General features: G+C 36.7%; 1 protein-coding gene and 1 long non-coding RNA gene across 2 annotated transcripts in view; one reads left to right on the top strand and one right to left on the bottom strand.

Moving 5' to 3' along the window:
- GRID2 (glutamate ionotropic receptor delta type subunit 2) overlaps window positions 1–13,994 on the bottom strand; it is a 695,511-nt gene that overhangs the window by 282,414 nt on the left and 399,103 nt on the right. The window contains exon 3 of the mRNA XM_021396235.1: window positions 5,532–5,816. Within this exon, the coding sequence (XP_021251910.1) occupies window positions 5,532–5,816 (285 nt within the window). The remainder of the gene's footprint in view (window positions 1–5,531; window positions 5,817–13,994) is intronic.
- LOC110398522 lies at window positions 9,658–11,832 on the top strand. Its single transcript, XR_002438437.1, has 3 exons — window positions 9,658–9,702; window positions 10,518–10,581; window positions 11,556–11,832. It is a non-coding gene; the product is annotated as an uncharacterized LOC110398522 (long non-coding RNA).

The raw sequence follows: 13,994 nt of genomic DNA, 5'->3' as shown, positions 1-13,994 counted from the left end.
TCTCCACCTCATTTTTTATTTTTATTTTTTAAATATTTTGGGTCCTTCCCCAAAGTCCTGTCAGATTGAGAGACCTTTTCCTGTTGCCAGCAGGCAGTTCACCACTGCCTTAATCTTTCCCCAGTGTACAAATAACTTGAAACCCGTACGTATGATGAGAGTAAACACAAACGGAAGTTCCTGCAAGAGCTGCCTCTACATCTTTTCTGTTGCTAACCTCCACCTTTCCTTTCCAATGAAGTTTTCAATAATTTATTCAACCTCAATTTGCAAAGAGACTACCTCCTTTTGCTTCATGCAGTAAATCTCCCTCATAGCAGCCTCATTTTTTTTTTTTTTTAATTTAAAAAAGTTACAATTAAATTACCACTTAAGCGACTGGCAAATATCCACTGCTGTATTATGCGGTATTAGTAGGAAGGTGGAAAAAATGCAAGCAAAGATGTATTAATCCTGGAATCAGTAAATATGATGTAAATCAACAACGCTTGCATACTGAAGGCATACTGGGTTGAAAAACAAAAGGTTAAGCCAGAAATTTGGACAGAGAAGTGGGATTTCTAACCTTTTTTTTCTTTTCTCTGCTTATAAAATACAGAAAGATGTTAAAATATTACTACCACTATTTGAAAAGAGAATAGGAAATAAGACAAAATTCATTCTCCAGAAACAATCTTATTCCCTCAGCGTTTCTAGATAGAAAGATTACACATTTTATCTGCTTTGGTACCAACAAAACATTAAAAATAAATGTATCCAAGCAGCTAGACTTTCTCCCTTTCATCTCAAACTCAGAAATACCTACACTATAAATGGCACAAAATTCACAATTATGTTCTTGCAGTGATTGACTGGTTTCTTCATAAAAAATTTACTACTACAGGAAAGTATCTACGTACTCCTGGAAAATACAGTGAGCTGCACAATGCCTGAAAAGGAAGACATGAATTGCAAAAGCTTGCATCTTGTTGATACGCCATAGAGATTTAAAAAAATAATAATTATATATACATATATTCTATGTCAATTACTATGCTTACGTAACCTGGGTGCTTACATTCAGACCTCAAATTATTATTTCATTTGTTTTCCTCTCTGATATAACTTCTGCCCAGAGACATTGTGGATGTCCCCCCTCTGGAGATGTTCAAGGCCAGGCTGGATGGGGCTTTGAGCAACCTGGTCTAGTGGGAGTTGTCCCTGCCTATAGCAGGGGAGTTGGAACTAGATGGTCTTAAAGGTCCCATCCAACCCAAACCATTCTGTGATTCTAAAATGCCTAGGAGTTTTTTTTCATGTCAATATTTGAGGATCGGCCATGGTCAGATGTCGGTCCACAGTGTGTAAGGATTTGCATTATTTACCATTACAAACTGCATTTTTAACCTGAGATCAGTAAGCAAAGGTGCAATAACTTGCTTAAGCTTGTTTAAAAATATTTACATATGTCAGTGGCTTTTCTCACTAACCTAAACTTAGTGACTAGGCATTAATCCACTGGATAATTTTGTTGCGTTTCATGCCACCTACTCCTTAACTGTGCAAGAAAGCCATCTTTAATGGTATTTGCAGAAGCACGGCATTGTCCTGGAACACTTTTAATATCCTTATATGAAGTTTTCTTCAACAAAATCAGGTTTTATGTTTTGGATAGGATTTTTTCTTGTTTTTCCTCAAGGAACAATACATGCTGAATAAAAGGGGACTGACTGCAGTAAATTCACTGGGTGTTTGACTGAGATCATCCCAAGCAGAAAGCAAGGATGAGCGGGAGGAGACTCATTCTGATTTTAGAAGTAGCTTCATCTCAGTTTATACATTAAAGGTAAAGTAGAAAATTAAACACAAATACCAACTAAACCTGCTGAAGTTAAAATGTTCTCTCAACTCTTCACCAACTAACCATACTTCCATGCCTCAGCTGTTACTGGCAAATCTCTATCACCAGCAAAGGACAAACGTTTGATACATTCTTTTGGTTAGTTTAACTACTTCTACAACAACAATAAAAAAATCTTTATTACTATTATTACCAAGGTGTGTGTGTCATTTTGTTTGTTTTAGAAGCCAACCTAGCTGCAATTTTACTTGAGAAAATAACTAGCAGTTAAAATTTGTACATCAGTTATCCCAGAAATGCATTTCTGCACGCCTTCTTTAACACCCATCTGTGTAAGAGTCACTAAAATAATTGCTTCCTTCAAAGAGTAACTTTCTCAGTTGATAAAGACACTTTAAGTAGACTCAAATCTTCTAGCATTAAGCTGGAAGAAGTGTTAAAATGTTACAATTGAATATACTTGTCTTCTTCTATTCAAAAGAGATCTGTCATTTTTACAAAAGGATAACATCCAGCAAATAGCTCTCTGCCCTGCAGAAAGACATTTCCAGCTATAAATAATTCTTTCATTCTCTGATAATGAAAAAGAATCTATGATAGAGTTCAAGTTAAAAATCAAAAACAGTTCAATTCATAGGATTAAAGAACTATGATATTTATAAATTGATGAACAAATGGTTGCAACCTCTTTTAAAGGTACAAGAGGTCTGGTTTAGCACAGTTTAACTTTGGATATGAGACTAATTTTATTGTAGGAAAAATTATTGCAAATACGAAAGGCACTTTTTTCACATATGAAAAATATTCCAGAAATAATTTCAGGAATACAACTAAAGTATTTTGTACTAAACTGTTAAATTTAATCACTGAGAAATAATTTCTTAATGAAACTCTTCTTACTGCCAAAACCACTCTAACAACTTTTCCATATTTTCTGTAGCAACAACAACAACAACAACAACAACAGAATTAACACAGCAAATATTTCCATTAATTTTGAAGTGTCATTTAGTGCTATGGAAATATCACCTAATGATATGATATCTATCTTGAGAAAGAAAGATCACTACATTAAAAAAAAAACTGAGGTAATTAATAGCTCTGTTTGCACAAGCGTGAGTTCTTCAGAGGACTGAATGATATGTTTAGCTTTAAACAAATAATACCTTCCTTATAAAAGGTATAAATTTAATACTAATGCAAGTGCTGAACTCCCTCCTACTTTAATGTTTAATACTAAATGTTTCATTAAAATGTCTAATATTAACTGATACTAGCAGTTAAAAGGAGCAATGCTTCCAACCTGCATTTGAGCTCAGATCTGTATGAGCTGAGAGAATAAATAAATACTGCCTCAGATCCTCTGAGGCATGTTGAGGAATGGCATTGGTGGCTTCCACAGGGAACTGCAACCACACTTTGCTGCACTGATGCATTGAACACTGGGATGCCTTGCCCCGGGGCGGAACGCCCAGTCTTGATTTCTTTCTAAAACAGGAACAGAAGTCAGCGTCCCCTTCCTCATGCTCCTCTGGAGTTCTCAGGCCAACTTGCTTGTATAAAACTCAAACTGATAGGCTTTTTTATTTAGTTAGTATTAGTACTCTGCATCTGAAGGCCCATCCAAACAAACTACTTTCTCAAACATCACAATCATTGAATAATTGAGTTGGATGGGTCTTCTAGAGGTCACTAAGTCCCCACCTCCCTGCTCAAAGCAGGGTAGACTCTGAGTTCAGATTTCTCCACTCTATAATCCATTAACAAGGGATCCCAGCCCCTCATTTCATGCCTTTCATGCCTTTGCTTTCTCCATCCCGCCCTCCGTGCAAGCCCTCCTTTGGTCAACACAAAACCTAGGAAGAAAAACAGTGTCTGCTAAAATACTGGAAATGCTTAGAATAGATCAAAAAATGTCAGGAAAAGGGGAGAGAGTAACATACTTTTTAAAATATTTATAATAAGCTCCCGGCAAGATTGCTCATTAGGGACTGACATGAAAATCATGCAGTCACAGGTATGAGGAAAACTACTGCCACAGATTAAAAACTGGCTAAGAGAATTAAGAATATGCAAAATATTGTGTCAAGCCTGATGATTTCACCTAAATAGAATAGTGTTAGAGGATGGACAGACTGCTTAGTACATATTAAATGCAGGGCATTTTTGCACCTTTTCCTGATGTATGTGATAGCAATCACTGATCAGAGTCTGTTTACCAGTTTGTCCGGTTCAACGCAGCATTACTTGTAGTCTATTGAAGAAAGAATAGGAGAAGAGGGAAGACAATATCTGCCACAAGTCATATCTGGGGATGATGTGCCACTGAATTAGCTACTGGTCTGAAACTTATTCAGGCATCTGCATTATGTAAGTTATACCATAATGAGATTCCTACCCAGAAATCAAGGACAAAATGACGTGTTGCCTGAATTGCATTCTCACATTAAATAATGTAACCTGAATAATTTAAAACTAGTATTTATGAACACAGCTATGAAAAAAAAATCATTAAAGTTTGATTAAAAAAAAAAATCATGCAAAAAGGTATCTTTCAGCTGGCAAGACTATGGTCCTCTTCATAACTACACAGGTACTTGGTTGCATAAACCGAGAAAATGTGAACAACATTACTCTGCTGCAAGCCTTTTGGATCAGTGTTTATGTGCGTGTTCCTGATCCTATGGCTGGCACTTTTAGGTGCTGCTTTGTTATAAATAGGAATTCTCCTATTCATCATTTTCTATAGTTCTAATTTAAGAATTTATTAGGTAGCTAGGGAAGAAAAATCAATAACACCTGACCCGAATGAACCAGTTATTATGCACAGCAAATTGCTGAAGTTTGCATTTTTCAACAACTTGAAGATTTAACTTTGAAAATAAGTTTTAAAATGTTCATCCAAACCAATCATGATTACTTATGAATAATGGATGTGTCTGAAGAAAACAAGTCTGGTTTCAAAGCAATTTCCCATAGAAAAAGATCATAACATTCGTTAGATAATGCATCTCTACTACAGCAATCTGTCTAGCTCTCAGCTGCAGAAGATATCTGTACAAAACTTGGCTGAATTGCCAAGCAGGATGGCACCACCTGACTTCTGATGCTATTGTTTGTGTCGCACTTATGCTATTACACAGCCACTGTCAACTCAGCACATTTCAGGAACACTGAATGCACCAAAAAAGAAGGAATAGCGTCTTCCCTAGCCCTCCTTCTCAAGTGCTTAGCTTGATGGAAGTTCACTCTGTAAGTTTCACATTTACAAATAGCAGCTCATTCTCGCTGAGGTATCTGTCCTACATTCACTGCTGCCTCAGCTTCTGGTTACCAAATATAAGCCTATAAAAGACAAGAGGTTCACAACACGAGAAACAATTCTACATAACATAAAATCTTACATGTTACCTCTTGAACTGTCATCTCAAAAAAAGGCAAACTTGATAAATTTTTTACTCCTGAGAAAGCCAGGTAACTACTCCATTTATGAGCTAACTAACACAGAAATCATCAAATTAACCTGTAAACATCAATGGATTTTACAATCTCTCAGGTAATGGGAAGTACTGACGGAACCATAAATGTTCAGAAGGAAAAAAAACAGCATAGTAGAAGAGGATAAAGATTTAGTGTGACTGCTTTCCACAGAATTAAGGATTTGACAGAAATTACCCAGTTAACTACGTACCATAGTCATTATCATAAAAAATGATGAATTTCTGCCAGGCATATTCTGTGATCACTCTCAAGATGACATCATTTAAGTAGACAGGGGGGCGGACAGAGAGTGTGTAGTCATCATTGCGGTTGCTCCTGGTGAGCCCACAGCTGCTTCTTGGTGTTCCTCCTGTTGAGCGCTGGATGAAGAGGTGAGGGATGTGCATGGCATCTGCCAGTGACTGCAGGGAACCTGCTGACGTGCAGCCAATGGAGCTCACAAGGGCCAGGATGCCTTGGTTCATCAGGTCACAGGCTGTAAGAAAGCACAGTAAAGTACAAGATGAGAGCAGTTCAATGTACAGGGCCTATTTTTGCCGTTGAAATGCGGACACTGGGCACTGAAATACAACAGTTTAAATCACGTGAAATATGGATAAAATTTTGTACATTGAGTAATTCATGAAAGCCATGAGGTTTCTCTATTCCCTTTGAGCTGTCTTGTGGTGAAAGTTGAAAGACTGCCTCTTTCACCTTGTCCAGAAGTGAATTATGTCTTCAAAACGGAAGCTAACTCCTGGACCTTTTGGGGAACATTAAGAGCAAATTTCAGCTACTGAATTAACATGACTTCCCAAGAAGATAAGCATTTTTTGTCTAGCACAACAGCTCCATGAATAGCATCTTTGTATTACACAGAGAAAACCTGAAGAAATAACAGCAAAGTCTCACTGTCAACTTTTGAAAACAACAGAATAGGATCAGGTACATTAACTTATCTAAGCAAAAACAGAGTTGCTATTGGGTTTTAAGAGATGTATGCAATAATCTTATGTAACTTATCCTTTTCGTATGTGTTTTTTCTTCTTCTCCTTAAAAATAAAAAAACTAAAATAAAATGCTTTCAAAACTCAGTGAACTGTTTATACACATTCACTCTCCTCACTTCCTTAAGAAAGACATGGTGTTGCTTACACAAAAAACAGCCTGTAACTAATTGTTCAGTTAATGATGGCTGATTTACAAGCAGACAATCTGAAGCACTATACAAATGACAACCATATTAATACCAGAGATGTTTATCATGATTAATGTTAATGCAATCAATAAATACCAAAAGAATTAACAATGATTAGGTCTGTAATTTTGAAGAACTATCCTGTGAAACAAAGCAGAGTCAAGTGTTTATGCTGGGCTTCTAATAGAACTGAGAGCTTGAATGAGGAAGCAGTACAAGCTTGTAGCATAATTCCCCAGAGTACACCCAAAGCCAAATTCTGAAATACTCTGTTTGCCACTGGCAAAGCTGCATATGCACTTAATCTGTATATACATGTGGAAATTAGATAATGGGAAGGTAAATAGAATCATAGAATAGTAGTATGCATTTATTTACACACATCTAAAACTAAACCTTGTAATTACTTATCTTTCAGGAATATTCTATGCACACAACAGGTGCGAGCAAAAAACAGGAAACCCACATGTGAGAACACATTCCCCTAAAAATATGAAAACAGAGTCTAGCAGCAGACCTGTTGTCTTTTATCATATGGCTCTTACTCACAATGAGTAATGTTTTACTCCACAAACACTTATTGATTGAAATAGGAATATTTACAGCATGAGGAATGATTCAACTTGAATACAGTTACTGCAATCAGGCTCATGGGGAGCTTGACATTCTAGCCAAATGATGGCACTGGAGGTCTTAAATACAGAGAAATACCTTCTTAGAAAAGACAGTACATTATTACCACTAAGATGCTGATATTTGGAACATAATACCACTGAGGCGCTAACTGATACAAACACCTCACGCAGATGAGAGGATGACTATTCCCACAAAGTCTTCCAAGTGTTTTGGCCTAGAATAAAGTGTTCCTTTGTATTTGTTCTGAGGGTACCACAGCTTTTGGGCCAGGTGCTGGGGTTTAGGTTAAAGGTAACAATGGATTGTTAATACTCACAACTAATCTTTCCCAGAAAGTTATAAAAAAAAAATATCAGTGTATCACAAGTTTCTAATATTCAGAACATCTTAAAATTCTCATTAGCTATTCACCTAGAATTCTGCTTCCTCATCATCCTCACTTTCAGGAAGGTAAACAGTTTGTCAAGTTGCATTTAGATAAATTCTCAATCTCTTTCCTGATATAGTTTTTCCATACAGTACTGGAATTCCTAGGTTGCATATTCTGATGAAAATGCTACTGCTTGAGAAAGAAACTATTTTTATTCATATATTGACCTATCCATCAATAAATACATAGAGCTACTTGTATTTCCGTAGATATCCTTCCAGCTAAACATCAGTGAATAAAATCAATGCTAGATTTTTGCAAAAGTCTGCTTTAATTCAACAAAAATTTAGTACTAGAAAATACCGATACCACCCAATTAAATAAAATATGGACTGTGACATTCCAGTCTCTCAGACATGATATTTAAAAATATATCTGAGTCAGCCCACGTTGCAAAAATAGCTTGGAGATGTGTACATTTACAGGCACACTTTCAGACTGAGAATAATCAGTCCACTCACTGTAACACCAGGTAGTGGGAAACATGTTATTGAAACATGAAGGGGAAGAAACAGCAGGGAACATTTAGCTCCACAGGGCCAAATGCTAATATCAGCAAACAAGCTGTATAAAGGCTTAAAACCTTCTCTCTTGACACTGAACCACGTTTGTTTGTTACAATAGCCTCAGGACTGAAGTTGCCCATTTAGCTCTTTCTTCCATGGTATGTTTGTGAGAATTATGCACGTTGGGGTTGGGGCAATATGTACTTAATAATGCTTGCAAATTGAACTTATTCCTGTACACTTAGAGACTATTTAATACCCGGAGTTAAATGCTGGAAAAAGGGTTGTTATCTCAGAAACAGTTTTTCTAGAAAATGTGTCAATGAGTTGAAGAGATCACCTCTGAGTCGGACTATGACTATTATTTTTTGAACAGAAATATAATTTCTATAATATATACACATAGAAAGAAAAGCTTACACCTTATCACAGAATCACAAATGTCATACTATCATGTACAACATTCATATACCACTTGGTCAAGCAGAAATTCTGTTGGCTTCAGCACAAGAGCTACTTGGTAAAACATGAGACTGAGTTCTACATGTTTTCTTAGCCCCATTTTCCCCCCATCAACAAAAGCTTCGATGAATCCTTCTCTCAGCAATTCAAATCTTGCCACTGTATCTTAACAACCAACTAAAAGTTCTAGTTCAAACAAATTTGAAACCCAGTTTGCACTTCTTTTTGAATCTGAAACATGCAAGTTATATTTTATCCCATCTGTGTTAAAAAAAATAATGCACATATGCAAACACATACATATGCACACACAAAATGTCTTAAACGGTAGCTTGCCTTTCAAAATGGTTACAATTGAATTTACTGTGACCTTAAAAACTGAATTTCCAAGCTGATGCTTGATCTACTGCTGATATGATCAAAGTTGTATTAGCTTACCACCAACTAGAGATACAAAAATGTTGCTGTATCTTTTAGGATCTCACTCAGGGCAGAAGAAATGTCAAGTTCAAATAGACTTACACACACTTCCATTGCAAACTCAACAATGAAGGAACAGAATATAAACACAACTGTTTCACAACATGAATTATCTCTACACAGAATTTGTCCAGACATCAACTCGCTTTCCCAACCACCAGATAACAGATACTATTAAAAATTTGATCTTCAGCAGCTGAATTTATAAAATTCAGGATATTGAATACCTACAGAACAATTTAAAATGTTTCTCTATTGTAGATATACATACAGACTCTCTTGTATAACACATACTTGCATGCACACAGCTTTACATTTCACTCTTCAGTTTATCTTGTCTTTCTCAAAATCCAAAGTTATTGAATTTGGGACACAGGCTGAGTGTCAATTAAAAATAATAATAATTTTAAAAAACAATCTTTCTGGCTAAAATCCCTTCTAATTTAGTTCGGCACATGTCACGGAAATGCTAAGTCATGGCCTGAACCAGTGACTGAGCACCTGGTGAGAAGGCAGGGCCAACCCAGGGGAGCTCAGGTGCATGCAATGTACCTGAGTGACCAGAAGGGGTGGAGCCAGGATCCACCCCTTCCCAGACCTCCTTTAAGGGTTGGCAGTGGAAGCAAGGAGATCTTGCTGGAGATCCCTGTCTATCTGAGACTTTCAAAAGGTAAGCAGATTTTGTCCTTTGTTTCTGTGCCCCCAGCTGCTGAAATTTAAATAGCTATAGTTACAAATATGTTCTTAAAATGTTTACTCTATAAAACAGAAACAATGGTAGGTTCTTAAATAACTACTGGTTGCTGTAATTCAGGAAAATAATAAACTCCTATAATTAAGACAAGTTTAAAAACAGATGCACAAATATGTAAGAAATGACAATACTAAAAAGAGTGAGATTAGCTCTTGCAATTTATGTGACAGTTTTTTTTACTCATTTTTCACTGTTTTTTTTTCCAATAATAAATCATAACATATCAGTCTCACACACAATGAAGTAACAAGCCGAAGTGGAAAAAGTTATCATGAGATCTCGTCTTCAGTAATGGCTTAATTTTACTCCCATTTCATTGGCTGATTAAACAAAAGTAACTACCCAATGGATCACTGGTTACCTAAAAGGATGCTCAAATTCCTCCCTATTTGGACACAACAAAATCCACTTGGGGGTCAAAGAGGAAAAAATCTATCCCATGAGAACCTGAGTTTTTTTCCCCCCATACAATGCACAAGAAAAGTACTTCCAGATTTATTAACACAATCAGAAAATTAATCAATGCTTCCATGAACCTGTTTGTACTAATCCAGATCTGGATAAGGATAAACACCTGATTTAAGGGGCAAAACTCAACATCAGGTGACTTGAACACCTGAAAAACATATTCAAAGCAATCAGAACTTCTGTGTTGTTTCTATAAGCTGTTTCTTGTTTACTTTCTGAATAATATGCTGCTGGCTGTTTTAGAAATTTTTGCTTGGTTTCAGAACACTGATGAGGCTGAGCAACCATAGCATGCAAACTCCTCCTTGTGAAGACTAAGGAATAATGGTAATGCCTGGATTTCTTTTACTGAGACGTTCTCCTCCCTCCAGCAAGTGGCCACACTAACCACAGAAGTAGTTTTTTGCCTCTCATCTTTAAACTATCCCAAAACATTCATTAATTTATTGCAAAAACATGCTCACAGGGGAAAAAGAAGCCATGAAAAAATCACGAGTTCAACAGAAAGTACAGTTGTCTCTGTTTGGTGCTCACAATCCTAGAGCCTAGTCTCAATTTTTCAATAAAACTTGTTAGTCACTTTCAAATGCAATTCTGCTCTAGAAAATTACCCTTCCTTCGTAACACAACATCTCAGTCTTAAAACTGAATTATTTAGAGATGAGTGACAGCACATTTCTAATATATCCTGAGAAATACTCAGAAGGAAATAAGAGTAAAATGTGGGGGAAAAACTAAGTATTATTCACTAGACTTTAAAGATTTTTTTTTTTCCTGATATGGTTATAGAAAGCCTCTTCATCTCCATTTTCTCTGTAAACATTAACCAGTTGTCCTCTCCATTACACAACTCAGGCTGCTAGCAGTATTTGAAATTCACTTGTAATTACCTTTTAAGAGAGTTTAGTTTGTCTTGACTGTAAAAAAAAAAAAAAAGAAAAAAACACAACTTATGTTTGAGTTATAACATGAGCCTCCTAAACTTTGGAGTTCTTTGGGAAAAATAATCAAAATTCTCATTTCTGAAAAATAAATTGTAAGGATAGAAAACATTATCAGAAAGAGCATTTGCATCTCTACACTACCATTTTTGGATGTTTTTAGTAACAAGCCTGTTGTGAAGTTGTTTTTTGGGTCAGATTTCCTTCTGTACAGAGGCTCTGTGAATTACAGTAACATTAAATCCACCACATGAAAATTTAATAATTCATCTGAGCCTTGAAAAATAAACTTGAAATCTCACAAGTCTGGAGGGAGGTAAGATCTCTACACAAATGTCATTTTGACACCATTCTTTGCAGGATGCAATGAGAGCTTCAAGTGAATGCATCTTGAAAAATGTAAGTTACAAAGGCTACTACTAAATGGAACACTCAGCAATATCTCTTTTCAGTCAAAAATTCAGATTATTTTGCCTCCATGTCAATCTGCCTGCAGATCTTCTGATTCTACAGAGACACATAGGGCTCTTGCTTGGACAGATTATCACAGCAGGCAGATAAACAATAGAACTATTTTTAAAACTTCACATTTCTCAAATCTGTTTTCACCTGGTACTCAGCTGTTGCACCCACACTTTGGATCAGAGGAGTGAGGCTCCTCACACTCAAAAGCCCTAAACTGCCTTGAAATACATTTAGAAGTAGTATTTCAAAGAAGTTACAAGGCTGCAAATCCTTAGCCAAATAATGGCTTTTGCCACCATCTCCTCTACCATGTGAAGATGAGCAGATTGCAGAAAAGCAATTGCTAAAAAGCAACTGCTTTTTAGGGTACCCATGGTGAAGAGGTGCAGAGAAGCTGTGCTGTGCTGCTGGCAGCCCTGGCAAGAGGAGAGGGTACCAGGTACAGTGCTGCTATAGCAATGCTCAATATGAGCGGTAATTGAAGAGGAGCAGAGAAAGGAGGAGGTAAAACCAATTAAAGTCAGGCAGAGACTTGTACTGGAGAAAGGGCTAGAGATATCACAAAATTAGTCTCAATCCTGACATCCCAACAAGGATGACTATCTGCAAAGTTCATTTAGCTGACTGGAAAATAAGCAATGTGTGCAAACTCCAAAATCCTCCCTTTTTTGTGTGCTGATCCTTCACAAGCATGAGCCAAATCCCATCTACTGCTAGCGCCTTTGTTCAAACTGTTGTCGAGCAATTTCCCTTCATCCATTAAAGAAAATGAAACCTTTTTATTTCATGCATAGCCCTTGGTGGATTAATGTTCACTACCCACTCTAATGATGAAGCATATATTACTTCAGTCTACTGTGCAACTTCCTCCATTCTTGCTTTCTTCATCCCTGTACTGTTGCTGTATCTTTTAATTTTCCTTACCAGCACTATGTGAGAAGTTATTAAGCAGCACATAGTGTCTGATACCCTTTTTAATAGCTCGTTGCCTGCTGCAGAGCAGACAATTGCTGCGTAGCAGAAATTATTTGGAAACAAAAAGACTGAGTCTTAAAGAAGCTTAATATAAAATTGAAAACAATTTTATCAAAAGGTAACATCTTAGAGATTTAGTCTACTTCTGTGTTCTCTGAAAGTCTGTGTAGAAGTATTAGGGGAAAATCCATTAACAACAAAACATGTTTAAACCTTGATCATTAACAATTCTCATTTTACGGACTTGCTCAGAACAAGACAGGGCAAAATTCTTGTTAAGAGAATAAAACATGTCTCCAAATGATGTTTGACAAAAAAACACCTTTTCCTTGCCACCTATTGGTCACATTGTCAGGCAGTTCTTCCTTCCAGTCTTTCCATCTCAGATCCAACTTCTCTTTCCTATCTGCTGCTTCTTCCCCTAAGTACTGCAGAACTTAGTTTTTCATTCTCCCATGTCCTACTTCAGCCCATCTCCTCCAAGAACAAAACACAAGATCTGGAAGCTTTAGCACCAGGCTGAGAATCTAAAAGGTTCAGATCCTGCTCCTGCCTCTGCCATTACTTGGTTGCATGACTTTTTTTGGATGAGCAATCTGATTTCTCAGAATTATGAAGGTATTATGATACCGCGATGCCTTTGTAAATCACTTTTGAATGATCTAAATTCAAAGGATAACAGTCATCCCCTCCCCCTACCAACAACTGTTTCCAAGATTAGAATAACAATTTCTTAGTATAATTCACATTATGCAAAGTTCCTTTACATCTCCCCTCTTGTGAGTGCTAATGTTTCATAACTCTCCTTTCTTGCCCAAACTATTAGTATGGAGACAACAGGCTCTGCTGGAGAGATGCAGTGTGAAGCACAATAGCACAACCTAGTCCAGGGCAGACAAAGGAACACACAGCTGGTAGCATTAGTCTGATTGGAAGCCCTACAATGGAAAGAGCTGCCTGTGCTGCCCTGGATGAGCTTGGCATTCTCCCAGGCACAGATATTACTGAACAATACTGCTCAAAATAAGGCCATCCCCAAAGGAAAGGAAATGTGTGAATAGCAATCTGGGAGCTTTCTTTCCTTCAGTGCAAACAGCAAAGGAGACAGAAAGGGGACAGTAGAGTAACTTTTATTTTTTTTATTTTTTTTTTTATTTTATTGTGGCATTGCAGAGGAAACTTTTTTCATAAGCCAAAAAAAAAGGGGGGGGGGGGGAAGTAAAAGAAATGTGCAATTAAATTTCTCTTTTCAAAAAAAAAAAAAAAGCAGCAATTCTACTAGCCAAGTGAATTGAGCAGAGCAATTTGAAGACCAAACAATACTAAAACTAGATCTTGCATTTGCAATGAAAGAGAGAA

This window comes from Numida meleagris, chromosome 4, assembly GCF_002078875.1.
Source record: "Numida meleagris isolate 19003 breed g44 Domestic line chromosome 4, NumMel1.0, whole genome shotgun sequence".
Classification (NCBI taxonomy): domain Eukaryota; kingdom Metazoa; phylum Chordata; class Aves; order Galliformes; family Numididae; genus Numida; species Numida meleagris.
This window is presented reverse-complemented; position numbering and strand designations above follow the sequence as displayed.